Below are 21,111 nucleotides of genomic sequence, written 5' to 3' on the forward strand. Positions count from 1 at the left end.
GGGCTTAAAATATATAAAAAGAACCATATGAACATATAGTTTCTACTTCGCGGATTTTCACCTTTCGCGGGGGGTTCTGGAACGCAACCCCCGCGATGGAGGAGGGATTACTGTACTGCATTTCTAAAGCAGTTATCGCTGGGTACGCGTCAGACCAATTTAGAAGGCTATGGACATAACTGCTGCACCAAACTGGACCAGAAAACAACTCACCTGCAACTTGTTTGAAGAAGATCGGTCTATTTTTTTCCTCGGAATTTATAATACATAGCTCTCTGCATTCTTCTACATTTGTGTATCTTTGCTAGGATGTAGTCTTCCAGGAGCTCTATGCACCATACAAACAAACAAAAAAAATACAATTTCTTGACAAAAATCGTAATTTTAAGATGTGAAAATCAATTTCGATTCTCCACAGACACCATGGTAATTTGATGACATTTTGAACATCACTGAATCAGATTCTGGAGTTGCCTCGATAGCAAATATTTGACTCCATCAACAAACGTCCATTTACATGAAAGTAAAAAAGGATTATCAAATTCGGATTCTGAAATACAAATGAGGCCACAACTCCACATGCAAGGACTCGACAAAATTTTTGGAACAGAAAAGACCACATTGTTCTTAAAGGCATTGTTGCAGGAAGCCTAGCAGAATTCTTGCATTTATTTTAAATACAAACTTGAGGAAACCACTAGAAAGGAAAGGGAAGCAAATGTAAGAGTGAAACCAGGATACACCTTGATGTAATGAGTGATGGAGGTGAGTAGTGTTCAAGGAGGACATAGTGTAACAATATGGCTAACACATTTAGCCCAGTGAGTATCATGTACCATGTGGAGTCCTCGTTTGTTACATTTCTGGTGTTTTAATGACTTCCATGGCCCGTGTGTGCTAAAAGGAAATGTAAGTAACATTAACTAGTTAGCAGAACAACTCAACTTGTCATTTACATCTTCAAAAATACTGTAAAAAGATTATTTTCACATGTGAACAGCAGTGTTTTATACTTATTTTTCTATATAAAAGGTGGATTTTCTGCTTAGGAATATCTGTAAATTATGTAGAAATTACAGCAATATCTTAATAACAAACAGAGTGCAAAGCAGTAAGAATAACTTTAGGACCATCAGTAAAAATCAGTCAACAATTCAAACTCCACACTTACAACCGTTTAAGACAGAAACAAGTCCGTCAGTGCCTGAAGAGTTTACTGTGCTCTGTGTATTTGTGTGGGTAGAACTGAAGTTCAACCAACATTCGATAGGTCACTCAGGTCTGAGTATTCAATGAGCTACGCCCTCAGAAAGTACTTAGGGAATGTTATTCTTTCATGTACAATATGTATTTTACTTTTCTTGCCATTATTTATTATACATGATATATCACAGAGTCTTGTTTGCTGTTTTCACCAATATGTTGCATCGGTCTTGGGAGAAACACTAAGAAAATTCTTTGTTTCCAAAGATTTCTCTCCAAAGGTGGGTGAAGATCCGACAACATCACGAGAAAATAACAGAGCATCTCAGACGAGAAGAGATACACAGAGAGAATTCAAAATGTTTTTTGGACTATGTCATGCACTAAATTACACAAAAGTGAAAACTAGTGCTGCTGATTAATCGCTTTTAATGTGTGTGATTAATGTGTGTTCTACATGTTTTTAAGACAACATTCGCAAAACATCTTAATCAGATGTCAGAACTATCTCAACTGACTCCTTTAGATGCGCAGGTTCTACTTTGAGCTTCTCCTAAATGTCTGCACTCTATCACTAAGGCTGAGTCCAGAAACCCCACGGACGAAGCTCACTTCTGCCTCTTGTATTTGCGATCTCATTCTTTCAGTCACTACACAAAGCTTGTGATTGACCAGTAAATCGAGATCTTTGCCATTTTGCTCAGCTCTATCTTTACCAAGACTGACAGGTATTACGTCTGCATGACTGGAGATGCTGCTCTGATGTCGATATCCCACTCAAGAACACAACCCTGAGATACTTAAATTCCTTCCAGCACCTCGCCTTTAGGTGTAAATAAACCGGTCTGCTTAAGCAACTGACTAAATGAAATACTCACAAAATTACTAATGTCTTATTTTTCCTCTTTATATAATTTGAAAGACAGTATTACTGACAGAACCAATCAAAGTGCTAGACTAAAAAACTTACTTTAAGCTGTTGACTGATTATTGTTTCATGGTTTACTGAACTGTTTCTTTGACGTGAAACCTCACAATACTCTAACAAGAATAATTTAATATCCCTAGGCACATGGTTATTAAAAGTGTTTTGTATTATAACGTTACCACTAAGAATATTTTCCTATAAAGCAGAAATAACAAACACATAAAACAAATACATAACATTTCAATTAAAGTGCAGTTAATTTCAATTAAATGTTTTATTTGTGCAATTAATTCCAATTAAATATTTTATACGGACAGCAGCCTTAGTGAAAACATTGAAGACCGGGCACGAAAAATCATACAGAACAAGAAATGATGTGTCTTGCAATTAATCAAAGGCCATTTTTAAAAGTTCTTTACTTGGAATTTAAGGATTGAGCATAAATAAACTCTTTCTGATTAAGAAAGCAGCTGGGATGAAAAACAGGCCCTGAAGGAGTTCCTTCGAATCAACTGGAGTGCTGCTGGCTTTGTGTGTCTGACCATGTTACATTATAGTTACTGGCTGTGAACTGTACGCTCCATTCTGGTGACTAAAGCTGGCATCACATTACACAACATCTGGTTTGAAGGGTTCTCAAAAGCAAGAGGACGTCAGATTAGAAATCACTTGGGATGTCAAATCAGACGACTCAATGATGACTTTCCAGTATAATTTCACAATTTCAGTGTGTCACAAGATTGCTGCTTTTTCTGATAGCCAGTAACATGCTCTCTGACTAAGCCAGCGCTGTACACAGGCTTTCCTGGTTTTTTTGGTCTTTGTCCATTCTGTCATGATATATAAAACATGAGACATCAGACAGACAAGCCTCATTTCTGTTTTCAAGGTCAAAAACACCTGCATTCCTTATCCTTTTTTGCTGCATTATATGAAATTGACTTGCATCTGAGTGCTCATTGGTTACCATCTCTCACACAGGAACCCACCCCTACAGCTAAAGACAAAATAAAACCAGCTTGACTTTATCGGGGCAAGTCACAGACCGGCAGGAGTGAGTTGCTGGCTAAATGAGACCAGATGATTGACCATCACAGGAATACACGGCGACTGCCCCCAACTTTCTAAAATTATATAAATCAGGTCTACTATTGCAAGTTGCTGAAAAACGTGTGTAATGTGACAGGGCCTAAAGGAAACAACATTCAAACCCCAGCAGTTGCTTCACCCTTTAATGGGTTGCAACAGCCTGTGATTTTTAAAAATTCATTAACAATAGCTGAGTCATGCTTTGTGTTTAGATGTGGGCAGTGAGTACTGACAACACTTACTGTGAATGGTCTGAAGACAAAGGCACCAACAGCACTATCCACACAATTGCAATGATGTGAGAAGGAATATGGCTTCTGGTCTAGTGCTCAAAGAGCCCCCCACATACGCAACAGCAGGAGAATTTAGTAACCACAAAGCTGTAACAATTACAAAATTAGCAGTTAGTTTATTGTTTCCACAACAATGTACAAAATTTCCAGGGCCTCATGTATAAATGGTGTGTATGCACAAAAATGTTGTGTATGCCCATTACCAGGCTCACATTGCAATGTATAAAACCTAAACTTGACATACAGCCATGCATATTCTCATGCCTGCTCAAACCACTGCGTACGCAAGTCTTCGGCTCAGTTTTGCAAACTGGCAGCACCCAGCATCAATGTAGTGCTACTGTTCCTGTATGGTTTACCTTTATTTTTTAGATTCACATCCCTGACACAGCTTTATCTACAGTAACACACTTAAATTAACTGCATATCACTATTTAGTTTAAAGCATCTGACTGTAATCAATCTGTAACCATGTAATGGTGCACGGAATGGCCAAACTGTTCCACTGCCATGGCTGCTTTAGTGTTGTTACTCTCAGTGCGCCACTCATAGTATTTTAACCCACTGTGTCCAAGTGTGGAATCACAGGTATACAGCAGCTGATGGGAAAGCTCTATGGCAGATTGTGTCAAGAGCAGAGAGAATTATTGGGATACAGCTTGTAACACATGCTTCTCCCATTCGGCAAACACTTTAGAGCCTTTCCAGTAGTGACCTCGCAGTTCAGAAACACTTTCATCCCAAGAGCTATAAATGCACTCAATCAGTCCATCAAGTGCTCCCAGTAGAACTGTTTGTACTTATAAGTACAATTGCCTCACTGTAAACTTGCATTACAGTTGTAATATTGCACAACCTGAGCCCACATATGCTTTCATATTGTAATATTTTTCATTGTTTTTTATTGTATTGTATGGGATTTGAGAAACTAGTAAATTAAACGATTTTAAGATAATAAAATAAACTATGTGATTAAAGTGGAAATTTCTACCTTTTTTCCACTGTGTCCCTGTTTTTTTTCTTTTCTCTTCCATATGACACTCAGATGGTGGGCTACGACTCGCCTTTTCACGGCGACCACTTCTTTATATTTTGGACACTGTGCAACTTTCTGAACTTGAACTTTCAACTTTCTCCGCCACTCTATGCCACTCGATCATCTTCGTTTTGTTGTTTATACCACTGCTTAAACCAACAAATAGTAAGTTTTTCCTTGTCTCCACTTGGTATTCGCTGAAATTCTTCCTTTTTCCCTGTGCTTTTGCCATTGTCTTTTCACAGAACGCTGAACTTAAGAGGCTATTTATATTGATTTGCATATTCAAAGAGACGTAATTCTGGGAGGAGTTGTGGTGGGGCAGCAGGCGGGTGCATATGCGTTACATTTCACACTGACCGGGATTTATGTAGCAGAAGAACGTGGAAGTTGGCATACACACAGATTTATGCATCTGCATTTTTTTGTGCCTTATGCACATTTCTGTTTTGTCCATATGCCATATTTTAGTGCAAATTCTACACACGGCATTATACATGAGGCCCCAGGTGAACATCTCAGCAAACTGCAGCAGCCAGCCAAATGGTAAACATCTCATAGAAACACCGCCATGCTGGAAGTCCCACATCCACTTTTCTTGGCCTGGCTCCAGGTATATGGTGAGACTGACTAAAGTGATCAACATTCTCAAGCCAAGATATTCTGAGAATGCAGTGAAAAAGAGGGCAACTGTTGTCAGTGCATGTGTGGCTTGGCATGGCGTGAAGATGCAGTTGAAAGGATGTGTTTTATCAGAAAATGCATGGCTTGTTAGTGGGTATTACCCTTCTGGGGAAAACCCGATTTTTGGATGCAAACAGCCATTGCCAAGTCCTCCCAAGAGTTCATTTTCATATTTTAATTGTGCTGAGTAAACATGTTCAAATGGAATAACTGATGGATTATTTTTTACCAAGCAGAAAATCTTGTAGGCACTCCTTTACAACGATAAAGAAAGTTTTTAATTTTGGCGTGGAGTCTTTGATATTAGTGTGCAAATGAGCCATTTCTTCAGAAATTAGGTAACAGTATCCAGAGACTTTGTGGTAAATACTCTGGGCCATGTCAAGAAAAACTGAAATGCTAGGGAAAGCAACATTGAAGGCTATTCCAGCTAACACAATCATGCTAGCAAACAGGAGCAGAAGGAAACAAATCTGTGAGTCCCCCAGGAATACTCCAGGCCTGCTAAAGTCTTCTCTGCTTTTATGGGTATAGAAACTGACTTTTGGTATTGGTGCTTCCTCGATAGCTCCAACTGTGACGGCAGACCACGTTTGTTTCAAAAATGTCTCTGTTCTTGGATAAAGCTCTAAACTTTCAATGGGAGGAAGCTTTGCTTCAGTCAAAGTGGCCACTCTACCACGAAAAAAGTGAATCTTCTCCAGAAATACAAGGGCAGATTCCTCTTTTTCAATAGCTGCCCTGCACGAGAGAAGTTCTTGTTGCTCCTCCTTCATGTATTTAAGGTTTTCAATGAGTGGATCATATTTTGCTGATGACTCACACTGGGCCTCTTCCAGCGATGCCAAAAAGGCTTGCTTCTTCTCTTCTAAGATTTGATGGAGCTTTTCAAAGTACTTAATGACCTGTTCTTCATCCTCTTTGATGGTTTGCTCACACAATGTTTTCTTGAGCTCTAGCTTTTCAATCAAAAGGCCCATTTCAGCCAAGCGCTCATCAGTCAGCTGTTCCACAAGCTTCCTAGGGGTGTTCCTTTCTTTGATGTAAGCAGCCTCTAGGTCATCAATTGGGTGACCCCGATGGTCACCTATGGTGAGGCATATCCCACAAATCAACTGTCGATCCTGCAGGCAGTACACGTTCAGTGGCTGCCTTGGGTGCTGTGAACACTGAGCTGACCTGGGTTCACTGCCTCTTTGATATTTCTCAATGATGGCCCTCAACGATACATTAACTGGCAGCGAGTCGACTCCTGATGGAGGAAGGTCTACTATGCTTCTGCAGTTGGGGCACTTCAGGGGAATTCTCACAGGCCGCCATATGGAGAAGTTGAGAGACACTTGAAGGACATTCAGCAAACAGCTCTTGCAAAATGTATGAGAACATGGCAGGACACGGGGATCGTCAAAAAGGGAATAACACACGGAACAGGTCAGATCCTCTTCCAAGGAATCCATGTTGGGCTGAAAAATAAAATGAAATAGATTATACTGCATAACTTGGCACATAAGATCACCATCAGGTCAGCATAGCACTCAGAATTTGTTAGGCATATTGTGAAAATGACAAACCTTAGTAACTCCATGACACCTATGGCCAGAAGAAGGACATCAGACAAGAGTGGTAACTGATAAGGTTGGAAATTACATGGAAGGCATTAAAATACACATGTACAAGAAGAAGACAATATTAGACTGTTTTCAACAGCCATGAGAAGTTTCACTCAGGTTTCAGATCCAATTATAGCATAGAAACTGCTTTGGTCAAAGTCCTTGATGACTTGCAACTAAATGCTAATGTTAATAATGTGTAAGTTCTTGTTGTCTTACACTTGAGAGCTGCATTTGGCACCACTGATCATAGCATTTTTATTATTGGCCCTAGACAGTGAGTTGATCCTTCTGGTGGTGCTTTAAACTGGTTTCAGTCATACATAAATGAAAAAAAACCCTCTGAGTCCCGGTGACTGTACACCATAAATGGATGATATTATGTATGATTCGCCTTGAAGTATATTCTAGGCACTTACATCTTCCCATTTGGCCACTTTATGTTTCCCATTTATGTTTCTCTGAACATAAAGTCAAAGTACAAGAGGCATGCAGATCTAATATGCCAAACAGCTCCCAAGGCCCCGATTAAATGTCTTATTAGCATTACACAGGGTGGTGTACGAAAAACCGAACCATCTCCTACTCCAAAGCGTACGTTTCTTAGCCCATACACGAAATTAAAGATATGCAATACAAAAATCTGTATTTACTAGTTAGAGGGGGTACTGGAAATGATTTCCTTGTGCATCTTTTCTGCATGCCACACCATATTGTCATAGACGTGATGCAGATTATTGACATACACTTTTCCCTTCAGATTGCCCCACAGGTAAAAGTTGCAAGTGGATAGGTCCAGTAATCTTGGTGGCTACAAACCTTTGCTGACAGTTCGTTCCTCTGTGAAGACTTTGTGAATTCGAGAATGCCTCGCGAGAAGTGTGACATGTCGCTCCATCCTGTTGAAAGACAGTAGACACATACGCCTCCACTATTCCAATCCTCTGTTACAGAGAATACATCTTCCGGATCTCTTTCACGCACGTCTGTACCCACTGGCTCACAGCTTCCTTACTAATGCACAGTTGGGGCTGCTGACCCCGTTGCGACAACGAGGCTCCGCCATCGCGACGGCACCCACCTGTATAATAGCTCGAGCCAGCTGGTCGGAAACGGTTCGATTTTTCCTGCACCACCCTGTAGAAGAGCAGTAATTTCCTTACACTAAACAACTGAGATGCTGAGGAAGGAACTTGATAATCTGGTTTTGCAAATCACAAGGCTGAAGTAAAGAATCTACAGCTCATTATGGACTCAAAGCTAAATTGTAAATCTCATATACAGCATATTACTAAGACTGGGTTTTTTCATTTAACAGGCATTGCAGAAATATTTCTTTTACAGATGTGGCAAAAATATTGATACCCTTCCACTCACAATTTTCTGTGAACTAAGTTGAAACTGACAAAACTATATACTATAACCCAGTTTTTATTCCACATTTAATAGAAATTAACTTCTTTCTTACCTCCTCCAACAACTCTCTGCTTTTGCTTCTATTTTCCATTTTTAGTGTGATACACACAGTGACACAAAACAGCTGACTGAGCATTTAATCTGGCAGAATGAGTGGTTATAAGGTCGAGGACACGTGTGGTTAGCCTGTTTGACGTATGCAATTTCTTATAATTTCTAAACATTTCAGCCCCAGATGTTTATCTTCTCCTGCCTCCACACCAGCTGAAGGCTTTATTTCCTCCCCCTTTCTGGCATTCTGATCGTAACATATTTTACCAAAATGAACACTGACTTTTACCATTGTAACCATCAGAGAGGGGTGGCATGGTGGCGCAGCGGGTAGCGCTGCTGCCTCGCAGTTAGGAGACCTGGGTTCGCTTTTCGGGTCCTCCTTGCGTGGAGTTTGCATGTTCTCCCCGTGTCTGCGTGGGTTTCCTCCGGGTGCTCCGGTTTCCTCCCACCAAAGACATACAGGTTAGGTGCATTGGCGATCCTAAATTGTTCCTAGTGTGTGCTTGGTGTGTGGGTCCTGCAGTGGACTGGCACCGTGCCCGGGGTTTGTTCCTGCCTTGCACCCTGTGCTGGCTAGGATTGGCTCCAGCAGACCCCGTGACCCTGTAGTTAGGATACAGCGGGTTGGACAATGACTGACTGACTGACTGACCATCAGAGATTTTAAAGCTATGGCTTCTTCCATTTTACCTCTTTTATAGATTTTTTTGTCTTTTACTGTCTGAAAATGCACTTTGAGTTACTCTTACATGTGAAAACATTCTGTATAAATAAATGTTGCTTTTAATGTGTAAAAGGTGCTATATAGCGCCCGACCCGGCACAGACTCAGGCAGAGGCACGTACTTAAATAAAGACTCTTTATTATTTCTTCAGCCGTGGGGCACGCCTTCCCCGTGTCCCACAGGCCCAACACAGTCCCAAATACACTCACAATTATTCTATCTATCTATCTATCTACAGTGGTGTGAAAAACTATTTGCCCCCTTCCTGATTTCTTATTCTTTTGCATGTTTGTCACACAAAATGTTTCTGATCATCAAACACATTTAACCATTAGTCAAATATAACACAAGTAAACACAAAATGCAGTTTGTAAATGGTGGTTTTTATTATTTAGGGAGAAAAAAAAATCCAAACCTACATGGCCCTGTGTGAAAAAGTAATTGCCCCCTGAACCTAATAACTGGTTGGGCCACCCTTAGCAGCAATAACTGCAACCAAGCGTTTGCGATAACTTGCAATGAGTCTATTACAGTGCTCTGGAGGAATTTTGGCCCATTCATCTTTGCAAAATTGTTGTAATTCAGCTTTATTTGAGGGTTTTCTAGCATGAACCGCCTTTTTAAGGTCATGCCATAGCATCTCAATTGGATTCAGGTCAGGACTTTGACTAGGCCACTCCAAAGTCTTCATTTTGTTTTTCTTCAGCCATTCAGAGGTGGATTTGCTGGTGTGTTTTGGGTCATTGTCCTGTTGCAGCACCCAAGATCGCTTCAGCTTGAGTTGACGAACTGATGGCCGGACATTCTCCTTCAGGATTTTTTGGTAGACAGTAGAATTCATGGTTCCATCTATCACAGCAAGCCTTCCAGGTCCTGAAGCAGCAAAACAACCCCAGACCATCACACTACCACCACCATATTTTACTGTTGGTATGATGTTCTTTTTCTGAAATGCTGTGTTCCTTTTACGCCAGATGTAACGGGACATTTGCCTTCCAAAAAGTTCAACTTTTGACTCATCAGTCCACAAGGTATTTTCCCAAAAGTCTTGGCAATCATTGAGATGTTTCTTAGCAAAATTGAGACGAGCCCTAATGTTCTTTTTGCTTAACAGTGGTTTGCGTCTTGGAAATCTGCCATGCAGGCCGTTTTTGCCCAGTCTCTTTCTTATGGTGGAGTCGTGAACACTGACCTTAATTGAGGCAAGTGAGGCCTGCAGTTCTTTAGACGTTGTCCTGGGGTCTTTTGTGACCTCTCGGATGAGTCGTCTCTGCGCTCTTGGGGTAATTTTGGTCGGCCGGCCACTCCTGGGAAGGTTCACCACTGTTCCATGTTTTTGCCATTTGTGGATAATGGCTCTCACTGTGGTTCGCTGGAGTCCCAAAGCTTTACAAATGGCTTTATAACCTTTACCAGACTGATAGATCTCAATTACTTCTGTTCTCATTTGTTCCTGAATTTCTTTGGATCTTGGCATGATGTCTAGCTTTTGAGGTGCTTTTGGTCTACTTCTCTGTGTCAGGCAGCTCCTATTTAAGTGATTTCTTGATTGAAACAGGTGTGGCAGTAATCAGGCCTGGGGGTGGCTACGGAAATTGAACTCAGGTGTGATACACCACAGTTAGGTTATTTTTTAACAAGGGGGCAATTACTTTTTCACACAGGGCCATGTAGGTTTGGATTTTTTTTCTCCCTAAATAATAAACACCATCATTTAAAAACTGCATTTTGTGTTTACTTGTGTTATATTTGACTAATGGTTAAATGTGTTTGATGATCAAAAACATTTTGTGTGACAAACATGCAAAAGAATAAGAAATCAGGAAGGGGGCAAATAGTTTTTCACACCACTCCATCTATCTATCTATCTATCTATCTATCTATCTATCTATCTATCTATCTATCTATCCACCTCAGCACCACCACTCCTCCTCCTCCTCCTCCTCCTCAGGCTTAGTCCTCCTCCTCCCGACTCTGGCTCTCTCGAGTGGTGGTAGCTGGTCTTTTTTATACCCCACCCGGAAGTGTTCCAGGTGCTTGATTACCTGGTCCTAATTGACCTTCCTGGTGGGGCCGACGAGTCGACCAGCTGGGCTGGAAAGTCCATGCAGCTCCCCCTGGCGGCCATCCAAGCCCCCAACCAGGCTGTGGAGGACTCCCATCTCCCATGGAGCCTTGCGCCAGGTTGGGGAATCATCATCCACCAGGGAGGCTGCCACCAAGCGTCCCGGGAGAGGTACTGAGCTGCCCATGGTGGCTCCCCCGGAATAGATGCAGCAGGGGCGTCCCTGCCGGGCATGGGACCCGGCTGTCCTTCACAAATGATACGGCACTACTTGATGTAAATCTTTTATCCTTTGCTCAGGAAACTATTTTTAGAAATTAATACTTAGGAGTATTTCTAGAACACTGTGTGGCCACTAAATTGATTTTGCAATGACCAGTTCACTCAAATTGTGAGTTCCAGACTGTTAACGGGTGTACATTTTATAAATTGTATGAGATCATAGCAGTATTTCACAGCCACGTATCATAGCCATTTCTTTTTTCCTTGAAAGCAAATTAGCACTTTTTTTTGTTTGTTTTTGGGCCTTCAATAGCAATAAATGAACATAAAAGTTCAGCAGTACTGCAGCTTTCCCTTGATTTACATTAAAACAGCTTTAAGTGTCAATTCACAAATGACAGTAAAAATAAAATATATGCCAGGTCCTAGTCTTCCTTGACTGACAATTCTAAATTCACACGACATAATAATTACTGTGCTATACAAATGGCAACATTATATGTGTGTCTATCACATATTCAGATTACTTTTACTACACTTGATGATGAGCCTTCAGCCATCAAATAATGTGAATAGCAACTCTTTATCTAAGCTATAAAGGACCTTCCATCAATTTGTGGATTGTTCTGAACATTGTAGCAAGTTAAATCAATCATTCACTAATTGTTACTTATTTTATACAACATCTGGCCCTTCAAGTGGCACAGTGACAAGATTTGGAAAAATGCAGGATGTTCTTATTCTGCCCAAAGTTTGAGAAGAGAAAGAATGAAAAAGGAGTAATGGACCAGGAGATGAATCGTAAGCAGAGAATCAGGAAAGGGCCAAGACCAAAAAGGTGTTAAAACGAAAACCACAAGTCATAGTCAAGAGATTTCAAAACTTAGAATTCAAAAAGAAACCTGCAAAAAACTTTGTATTGTGAAGAAGGGGGCTCTGCACACCCCAGGAGGATGGGGTTGCTCCTCCAAGGCCCCCTCTTGAACACTGTTGCAATGGGAACAAATACAGTTTGCCTCCTCTTTGCTCCGTTAGATGCTCTGCTGCTGTGTCGCGTGATCTGCTTCTCGCGCAGCACTTCATATACAGTATTTAAAAGCTTGTGCAGCATCTGTCCTTTTTGCTTATTGCCTTGTCTCAGTTCTCCCCCAGACATCCTCTGCTTTATTATGCTGTTTACGAATAAAGTTTATGTTTCTTGAAAAACCTGAATAAATCTGTGCAATTGTGTAAACCAAGCATGACAGTATTTATCCCAAATCACAGCCACCAAGGGTGTGCTCACATTAATCATTAAATTCCTATTGACTTCATTGATATTCAATTATGGTATTAATAGCCTCTGCTAAAAAAAATGCAATGTGGGTACATCTTTAACATCCTCCAACATACATCTGCCCAATCAGATTGACAGATCTTCAGGACAAAACATTTATAAATGTTAATGGAAGATTATGTGCATGAAAGATCTGCAACTATTGCAATTAGTAAGCATGGTTTACTTGCTAAACGTTCTGTGGAGATTCAAGACGAAAATAAAATTGCCAGTAATGCACTCTACACCATAACTGAGACACAATGTTGAGAAATTCCCACAATAGACTGTTTGAAAATTACAAAGGCTGCTGTTTTCCTCCCAGCTTGTAGCGTTTCGATACAGAACAGTATGAGTAGGAGGGATTGGTGCTGAGATGTTGCTTTGGGGTGAATTAGTGATCAGTGTGGTTTATCGGACCACTGACAAAAGTACAACTATTTTTTAAGGAACACGTGAAGTGGCTAACAATGTTCAAAAATCCATTTGTCCAAAACTGAGGGAGCGACTCACCAGTTTTACTCCCAAAGTGCCAGGCCTATATGGTTAGGAAGTCCTCACAGTATATTTGTGTCCCTGTAGTTTTTCTACTCCTTTCACAGCATCCCTCCCCATACATCATGTGCACCTTGAAATTACATATGAAGTATCACACAGTGTCTAACTCTCAGAGAATTATTTCAGATCTCTTATGTTTGTATACAAATGTAAACTAAGCATGAACAAAATGTGAAATATGGGATCCCAGGGGTCTGATATTCCCCCAAAAACCTAAAAATAAAATTACTGTGGTCCTGAAAATTCACTACTCAAAAAAAATTAAAGGGAACACTTAATCATCACAATCTAACACCAAGTCAGTTAAGCTTCAGTGATATCAGTCTGTCCACTTAGGATGCTTAAGCGACTGTGAATCGACTTCACCTACTTTGGTGCAAATGAAAGTGACAACAAGTGCACTGGAGAGGCAAGAGCAAGACAACCCCAAAAAGAGAATGGTTTTACAAATGGTGGAGTCAGGCAAATGCTCTGTTCTTATCCTTCCTGCCTGATTCTTTTCTAGTTTTGCGTTTTGCTAGTGTCTTTGTCACTACTGGTAGCATGAGGCAGTACCTACAGCTGATTCAGGTTGCACAGGTAGTCCAGCTCCTCCCAGCACACTCTCAGAAACATGGAGGAAATACCAGGAGATGGGCCGTTACACAAGGAGAGCTGGGCAGGGCCGTAGAAGGGCATCAACCCAGCAGCAGACCATTACCTGCTCCTTTGTGCAAGGAACAGCACTGCCAGAGCACTAAAAAATGACCTCCAGCTGGCTATTGGTGCACACATTTCTGACTAAACTGTCACTAACAGACTCATGAGGGTCTGACATCCTCTAGTGGGACTTGTGCTCACAGCCCATCACCATGCAGCTTGACTGGCATTCACCAGCGAACACACAATTGGCAGCTCTTCCACTGGCGCCCCATTCTTTTCACAGATGGGAGCAGGTTCACACAGAACAGATGTGACAGACATGAAAGAGTCTGGAGATGTTGTGGTGAACTTTATGCAGCCTACAACATCATCCATGGTTTGGCAGTGGGTCAATGATGGTTTGGGGAGGCATACCTTGGGGAGTAACAGACCTCCACATGCAAGGGTACCCTGATTGTTGTTAGGTACCTGGATAAAATCATCAATGCTACTGTCAGACCTAATGCTGCTGCAGTGGGTTCCTCCTGGTGCAGGACAATGTCCAGTCTCATGTGGACAGAGTGTGTTGGCAGCTCCTGGAGGACAACGGCATTGAGGTCATTGACTGGCCCACAAGTTCCCAGACCCGAATGCAATTGAGAACTTCTGAGATGTTATGTATCGGTGCATGCAACCCCGTCAAGTAGTGCCACAGTCTGTCCAGGAGCTCACTGATGCCTGGAAAGAGATCCCCCACGACACCATCTGCCATCTCATCAGAAGCATGCCCAGACATTGTCAGGCATGTGGGGGACATACACAGTACTGAGTCACATTATGAGTTGCCGTGAGGAAATTCACACAAGTTGGATCAGCCTGTGATTTCAATTTTTGCCATAATTTTCAATATGATGTTGAATCCAGCCCTCAATGGGTTGGTGATGTTGGTTTCCATTGACCATTTGTTACATCATTTTGTTCTCAACGAATTACACTCAGTAAAGATTTTCCACTTGAATATTTTGTTCATTGAGATCCAATGTGTGATTCAAGCGTTTGAGCAGTGTATATTTTAAAAACACGTTATAGTGTTACGTACAGTATTCCTGAGTATTCTAGAAAGTACTGTAGCAGAATGCTTTTCACACGTTGGAAGGAAAGGCAGTTTTAGGCTGGGTGGAAAGAGACCATCCTCATGGCAGCCTGCAGAATGGCCGTTGAACTGGGTTTTTTGGGCAGTGTTGGATGTTGGGCATGCTAAAGTGTTTCAGCGGCATCAGATCATTTGACAAGGAAGAGAAACAGGTCCTTTGACAACAATGGAAGGGTTTGAGAAAGATAGCATAGACTTTGCTATGAAATACAGTATACAGTACCAAAAAACAAAAAGAACCGGTTAGAGCTTGCTGTGGTCCCAGTGATGCAGAAGAGTATGATGATGAACAATAGAAAGTAACAGACTTTGCTGTGAAACCATCAGTGTTCATGCTGCTGTGTAGCACTGTATTACCCTCAAAATAACCTGCTTTTACCTTTCACGTACATGTCTGTGGCAGGATGGTACTGTAGCAAACTAGTTCACGGCACAAGGAAATCACCATTTTATAAAAGTGGCTATTCTGAATAGTGCTAGTCAGAAGTACGAGGTTGATGTGGCTTGTTTGCTGATTAGTCTATGATCGCAAGGGACAGCATTCTCCATAGCTAGTTGCAGTGCCAAAGTAAGATTTCAGTATTAAGCCAGCTATAGAGTACTAACAGGACCCCTTAAACATCATGGGGTATTTCACACACAGAGTATAAATACTTAAAGTGAAAAGAGAAAATTCTGTACACAAATGACACCAATTGGTGATCATGTTCACTCTTTACTAGAGAGCCTCTACTTTGTCCTTATATGAGCGAGTGCCGGATGCGTGTCCTATAATGCACCAATAACACTCATCCCCAAACCAGGTTCAAGGTTTGCTCCTGCTTTGTGCCCTGGTTCCCAGCAACTTGAATCTGGATCAAATGGCATTGAGCAGATGAATTATAGGAAGAGTAACTACAAAGAAAACCTGCTGCCCCCATGCCTCTCCTGGCCGCTAGCTAGCCAGTGTTAAATTAAAACTGCACATGTATTTGTCATGTGCTTTATCTGTTCTGTGTTCCATTTAATTATTTCATTTGCAGTAGTATAAAGCACCCTGCTCATACAAAATAGAAATGTGCTTTATACAAGTAAACATTAACACAATATTAACAAGCCAGTAAGAATGCATGTCTCTCAATGGATATTCATTGCACCGATTTGTTATTTATTACATAGCAGCTTCATTTTCAATGCACACAACAACTTCAGGAACAGAGAAGCAGGAGTCCTATCATTAACTTAGATTATATGATGGCACACTGTAAAAAACGGGCAGGCTCTTTTCTTCTTATCTGTGACGGTTGGAACCAAGTGGTCAAAATAAATAACCATTGATTAACAGATGGAAAGATGATTCTGATTAAGAAAGAGAAGGCATAGGCAACTGCACTTCTACCTAAAATGGTGCGAGTGTCATTGCACTAGTAATCATTTCATTACAGGGGCATGCTGCTGCCTCACTAATCTGACACTCTGGCTTCAAATCATTTACTCCAGTTCCCTGATTTGGAGTTTATGTGCCTTCCCACATCCCAAAGACATGCCACATATTAGCTTGAATGGTCATTCTAGGGGCGGCATGGTGGCGCAGTGGTAGCGCTGCTGCCTCACAGTTAGGAGACTTGGGTTCGCTTCCCGGGTCCTCCCTGCATATGTTCTCCCCGTGTCTGCGTGGGTTTCCTCCCACAGTCCAAAGACATGCAGGTTAGGTACACTGGCGATTCTAAATTGTCCCTAGTGTGTGGTGTGTGCTGTGTGTGAGCCCTGCGGTGGCCTTGCGCCCTGTGTTGGCTGGGATTGGCTCCAATAGACCCCTGTGACCCTGTAGTTAGGATATAGCGGGTTGGATAATGGATGGATGGTCATTCTAAAGTAGCCTTATGATATAAAAAATGGTATCGCAGTATCTTCTGTTCACCTAATGTTGTTCAGATGGGCTCTGCCCACCCTGAATTTGATTAAGCAGGCCTGAGAATGTTATGTGATTATACACATGCATCATTTTTTATTTCATAAACACATGTGCACACACAAATGCTAAGGGGTCTTGGAGGGCTATAAAATTTCATTAAAACCTATTTAACTGAAGTACATTCTTTACAGGAATGGAGAAGACCACTTCATTTAATGACCTCACTCGTTTATAAAGCTTGCATACAGCCAAAAATAGGTCCCAAATATGCCTATGGAACTTCCCATCCAAACATTGGGATTTATAAAATTTGATGCAAAAGCTTACATATATTTATGGCAACTCTGATCCACACATATGCAAGATTTTGGAGAAACAGTGAAATGACAACACCCTTGATCAAGCAGGGAAATGCAAGCAAACCAGCTAAATGACAACTTGCACACATAATTCTTATCACCGAGCCATTATCAGGATGTGGGGTTGGTGTGACAAAAACAGTACACCTCAAATGTACAAACTGTATTTTAGTTCTACTTTAAAAAGGACCAATGTTACATATTTGGATTGAAGAAATGTTTTGCTTTTTCCTCAGTTTACGTCAACTACCTGTTGTCACTTCTGCAAAAACTGTCCCGAAAGGTAAGGAATATCTCAGCCATCATGTCTGCGGTGTTGAAAGCCATTAACTGACCAGCGAGGCACTACATGTAGTTTTTGTATAGTGTGGGAGATGCATACAAAAAAGAAAAAACGTTTTTGACAACTTGAAAAGGTAAACTGCAGCAATGTTTGGTTCTCCTAATGTAATCAGAGCACTTTACTACACTCATATTGCAGGAAGGGCACCTAGTAAGAATAAAGCTGCTTTTGTTAACTATAAGCAGTGACTTTCCCACAATGCATAAGTCATCCAACAGGTGACAGACACACATCATGTCTCAGGGACCTAGACCTACCTGTGATTCATGTATTTTGAGACAAAGTAACCTTGATAGACATGATGATGCTGTATGCGGTAACTGGATTGTTGGTAAGTTAACTGGCTTAACCTCAGTGTTTCATAGAGCCTGTACTATTAATTATAAATGCAATTATGTCTTTACTTGTGCCAAGTGATGGCGCCTTACACCCCCCAAACACAGAGGAGAGATGCTATATTTCCATGCTTGGTCCTGCACTCTTAGTTGATTCTCTTGGATGCAGGTAGCGGGTCTCAACATCTAAGCAGGGTGAAGCTGCTCTACCAGCCAATGAAGTTCTGCAGCAGCATGAATGTATATGCATGAGGCTGATTAGCATGCTCTTAATATGGGTGTTTCATGGCAGCATTTGAGGCACGCTCATGCAATCATATTTACAGTAAGGATTTATAAACATTAAATTGCATAAAACTGTTTGTACGCTAAGTTTTATAAATCTTCATGTCATTTTGCTGCAATCAAATTTCTGACTTTTCTATTAAAATCAATATTATGTGAAACAAAGCCCCTGAATTGGATTAAGTGAGTTTGAACAAAGAAGTTTTGAGATAAGGTAGTCTTTACTCACTAATTATGGTGCCAGAGAGTGGCAAAGTGGTGCATGCAGGAATACCAGATTTGACAAACACTTTATAGCCCAATCACAATGAATTCCTACTCTCACAAAATCTATCCCAATATTGGTTAGTCCACTTTCAAACCAGCAAACTGCCACTCAAATACTCCACACTGCAAACATCCATTAATGTCACTCTTTTGATTGGCAAATTGACACCTAATGCACATAAGTCGGCAGGGCTAAGTAGTTTAGCACCATCAGGGGGTACAACCTATAACAAACAGTAGAAACAAACTACGTCGATTTTACTATATATTGAAACACCATAAACGAAAAGTTAGTGAAGGGCCATATCAGCAGGCATCTGCAAAGGAAACAAAAGTTAAAGGTTATTTCTATTCTGAAGACAAATGGAAGCAAGATATGTCATTTCAGCTTTAAAGCCTTAATCAGGTGCATTACTGAAATGGGTTTCTTAGCTTCTTTCCTCTTCAGCACGAAAATAACTTTTTTTTTCTTCCCCTTATGTGAAATGTACAGCATCACAAAAACACAAGCAACACATTCACATTTATTTCAAAGTGAAGTAACACATTTGTTCACACATGAACTATTCTTTCAAAAAAAAAAATATATATATGCTGATTTGGTTTAATGTTTCTTAGAGTGAGATTGTCTTCCTATACCTTTCAAACTTTTTTCTTGTAATTTTTTTATATCCCCCCCCCCTTTACAAAACGTGGTCAGAGAGTCGTAGAGCTACCGAAATAAAGATGTTCTGATTCTGAAAATATACTTTCTCTACTGTAGTTATCCCACCTCAGCACTCCTGTTTTGAAAACCCATTTTAGGTTTCTCTTTTTTTAAATGTATTTATAAAAGCCGTTTTATCTGTCATAACTGATTGATACCTACAACAATGCTCAATTCCATCAATAAACTGACAGTCCATCTGCTGAATGAACTGTGGCTGGCTGTGAAACTGACGGGTTTTAAACTTCAAGTGAAAGGTGGTTGGGTGATATTTCACTGCTGTTGGTTAGAATGAAAAAGAGCAGGTTTCATAGGTTAAAAGGGAGTGCAAATACAAATAGATTTTTTTTTCTGTCATTATAAAATGCACATATTTCCAAGGAGAAGTGCCAACATGAAAAGTCCAAGCCATTTTTTTCCCTTGCACAACGGATTTAAAAATAGTAGTCAGCTTGGGTGTGAAGCCGCCCAAACTTCTATCTAGGTATCTTTAAGGGGCTCGAAGCACCGCGTCTGATCCCAGCAATCGCAGCAGTGTCAACGCCGCTCAGCTCATTACTTAATCATTCAAATATCTGGTAGAACGTTAACTAAAATACCCTGCCCGATTGTGCATGACTGTCTAGGTGGAAAACCAGACCATCTGCGTTAACGAACAGTTGGGCCAAAAAAGGAAAAAAAAAAAATGTGGCCAGTGACTGTACTTACAAGTGAACTCTTTTTATTCACCCACTTATTATTTCAGTTATAACCTCTTAGACAAGTAACCTGTTATGTCGCTTTGCCACTACCATCTGCCTCGTCTGAATTTCCTATTTCAGTATGGGATAAGTCAAAATAAATGTATAAAACAGTACAATGAGATTTTTTGGGGGGCCCTTAAAGAATAGCAAATACCGTCAGTGTTTAAGATCGAAAATAAATGCGTAAAGTGGCAGAGGCCTGGCAAGATACATACAGAAAAAAAAAAATCAAGGCACCTATGCAGTCTTAGGGCACCTCTCATTTCTCAAGACTGAAAAGGAGGATGGCCACAACGCCATTTAAACATTTACAGTGCCCTTTAAACGTCAAAATGAATGTCACTCTGACCCAGGTGCCCGCGCTGGGCCGGGCAAAACTCGACTGCATCTTAACCAAAGCATCCGTCTTTCTGTTAACGGTGGTTAAGTAAGTATATTACACAAGATATGTGAACAGGTAGCTGGCTAGAAGCGAGGAAGTTGCCATCCGAATAAGGGGCTGCAAGTAAGTGCCGTAGTTAACGTTAGCGTTGTCCCGTTTCATTACTACTAACCGTCACTGGTGGGCAAACTGCTCAAGTAAACCGATTTCTCCCGCAATTACGAGACGCTTGCTTTACAAATGTAAAAATGTAAATCACGCTCAGAAAAACAACCAACTTCAGCCTCGTCTCGGACACCCATCAAACAGAGAAGCACCAATACTGTATCCGGCGTCTAAAAAACGTAAAGCACTTTTTTTTTTTTTTACTGAAGTAAATGGACTCCCCCGCTGCTCTCAGTCATCAGTAAAACCATTCCCAAACGTCATTCCATAAGTGAACCGAGTCTCGACTAGTTCTGGACACTTGCGTCAGTGTCCGATGTACCTAAACGGTTTCGAACATTCGCTCTAGTAAACCCCGTCATAGTCCATTACGGTTAAAAGCAGCCCTCGCTCTGTACTTACCAGCTGTGCTGGACCCGAGATTAGCAGCCACAGGACGTGAAGTTTCTAAAGTACTGTGACTGCAAACTGAACGGCCGGCCAGGTGTCGGATAAACATCAACTACACATGCGCCGTCCAGGAGGCGGGCTCGGGTGCCAATCAGAATCCGACCCGCGACACGTTTGAATAAAAACAGTAAAACCGAAGAGCCGAACTATAGCACACGCCTCTCGGCAGGCTGGAACGACGCCAACTCTGATGTTTATTACGGAGGGCTGT

At 41.1% G+C, this 21,111-nt stretch overlaps 1 protein-coding gene across 1 annotated transcript; it reads right to left on the reverse strand.

The window, feature by feature from the left end:
• Positions 1-2,386: 2,386 nt before the first annotated feature.
• On the reverse strand, positions 2,387-21,043 carry trim59 (tripartite motif containing 59). Its single transcript, XM_028794461.2, has 2 exons — positions 20,853-21,043; positions 2,387-6,696 (listed from the first exon to the last, which is right to left on the reverse strand). The coding sequence occupies exon 2, from the start codon at positions 6,688-6,690 to the stop codon at positions 5,452-5,454; it is 1,239 nt and encodes a 412-aa protein (XP_028650294.1). The 5' UTR covers positions 6,691-6,696; positions 20,853-21,043; the 3' UTR covers positions 2,387-5,451.
• Between the last annotated feature and the right edge of the window lie 68 nt (positions 21,044-21,111).

The sequence above is a fragment of the Erpetoichthys calabaricus genome, chromosome 2 (assembly GCF_900747795.2).
Source record: "Erpetoichthys calabaricus chromosome 2, fErpCal1.3, whole genome shotgun sequence".
NCBI classification, from domain to species: Eukaryota; Metazoa; Chordata; class Cladistia; order Polypteriformes; family Polypteridae; genus Erpetoichthys; species Erpetoichthys calabaricus.

Excerpts from the sequence above, each read along its gene's own strand:
- trim59 (XM_028794461.2), bottom strand. The coding sequence starts at position 6,690 with ATGGATTCCTTGGAAGAGGATCTGACCTGTTCCGTGTGTTATTCCCTT.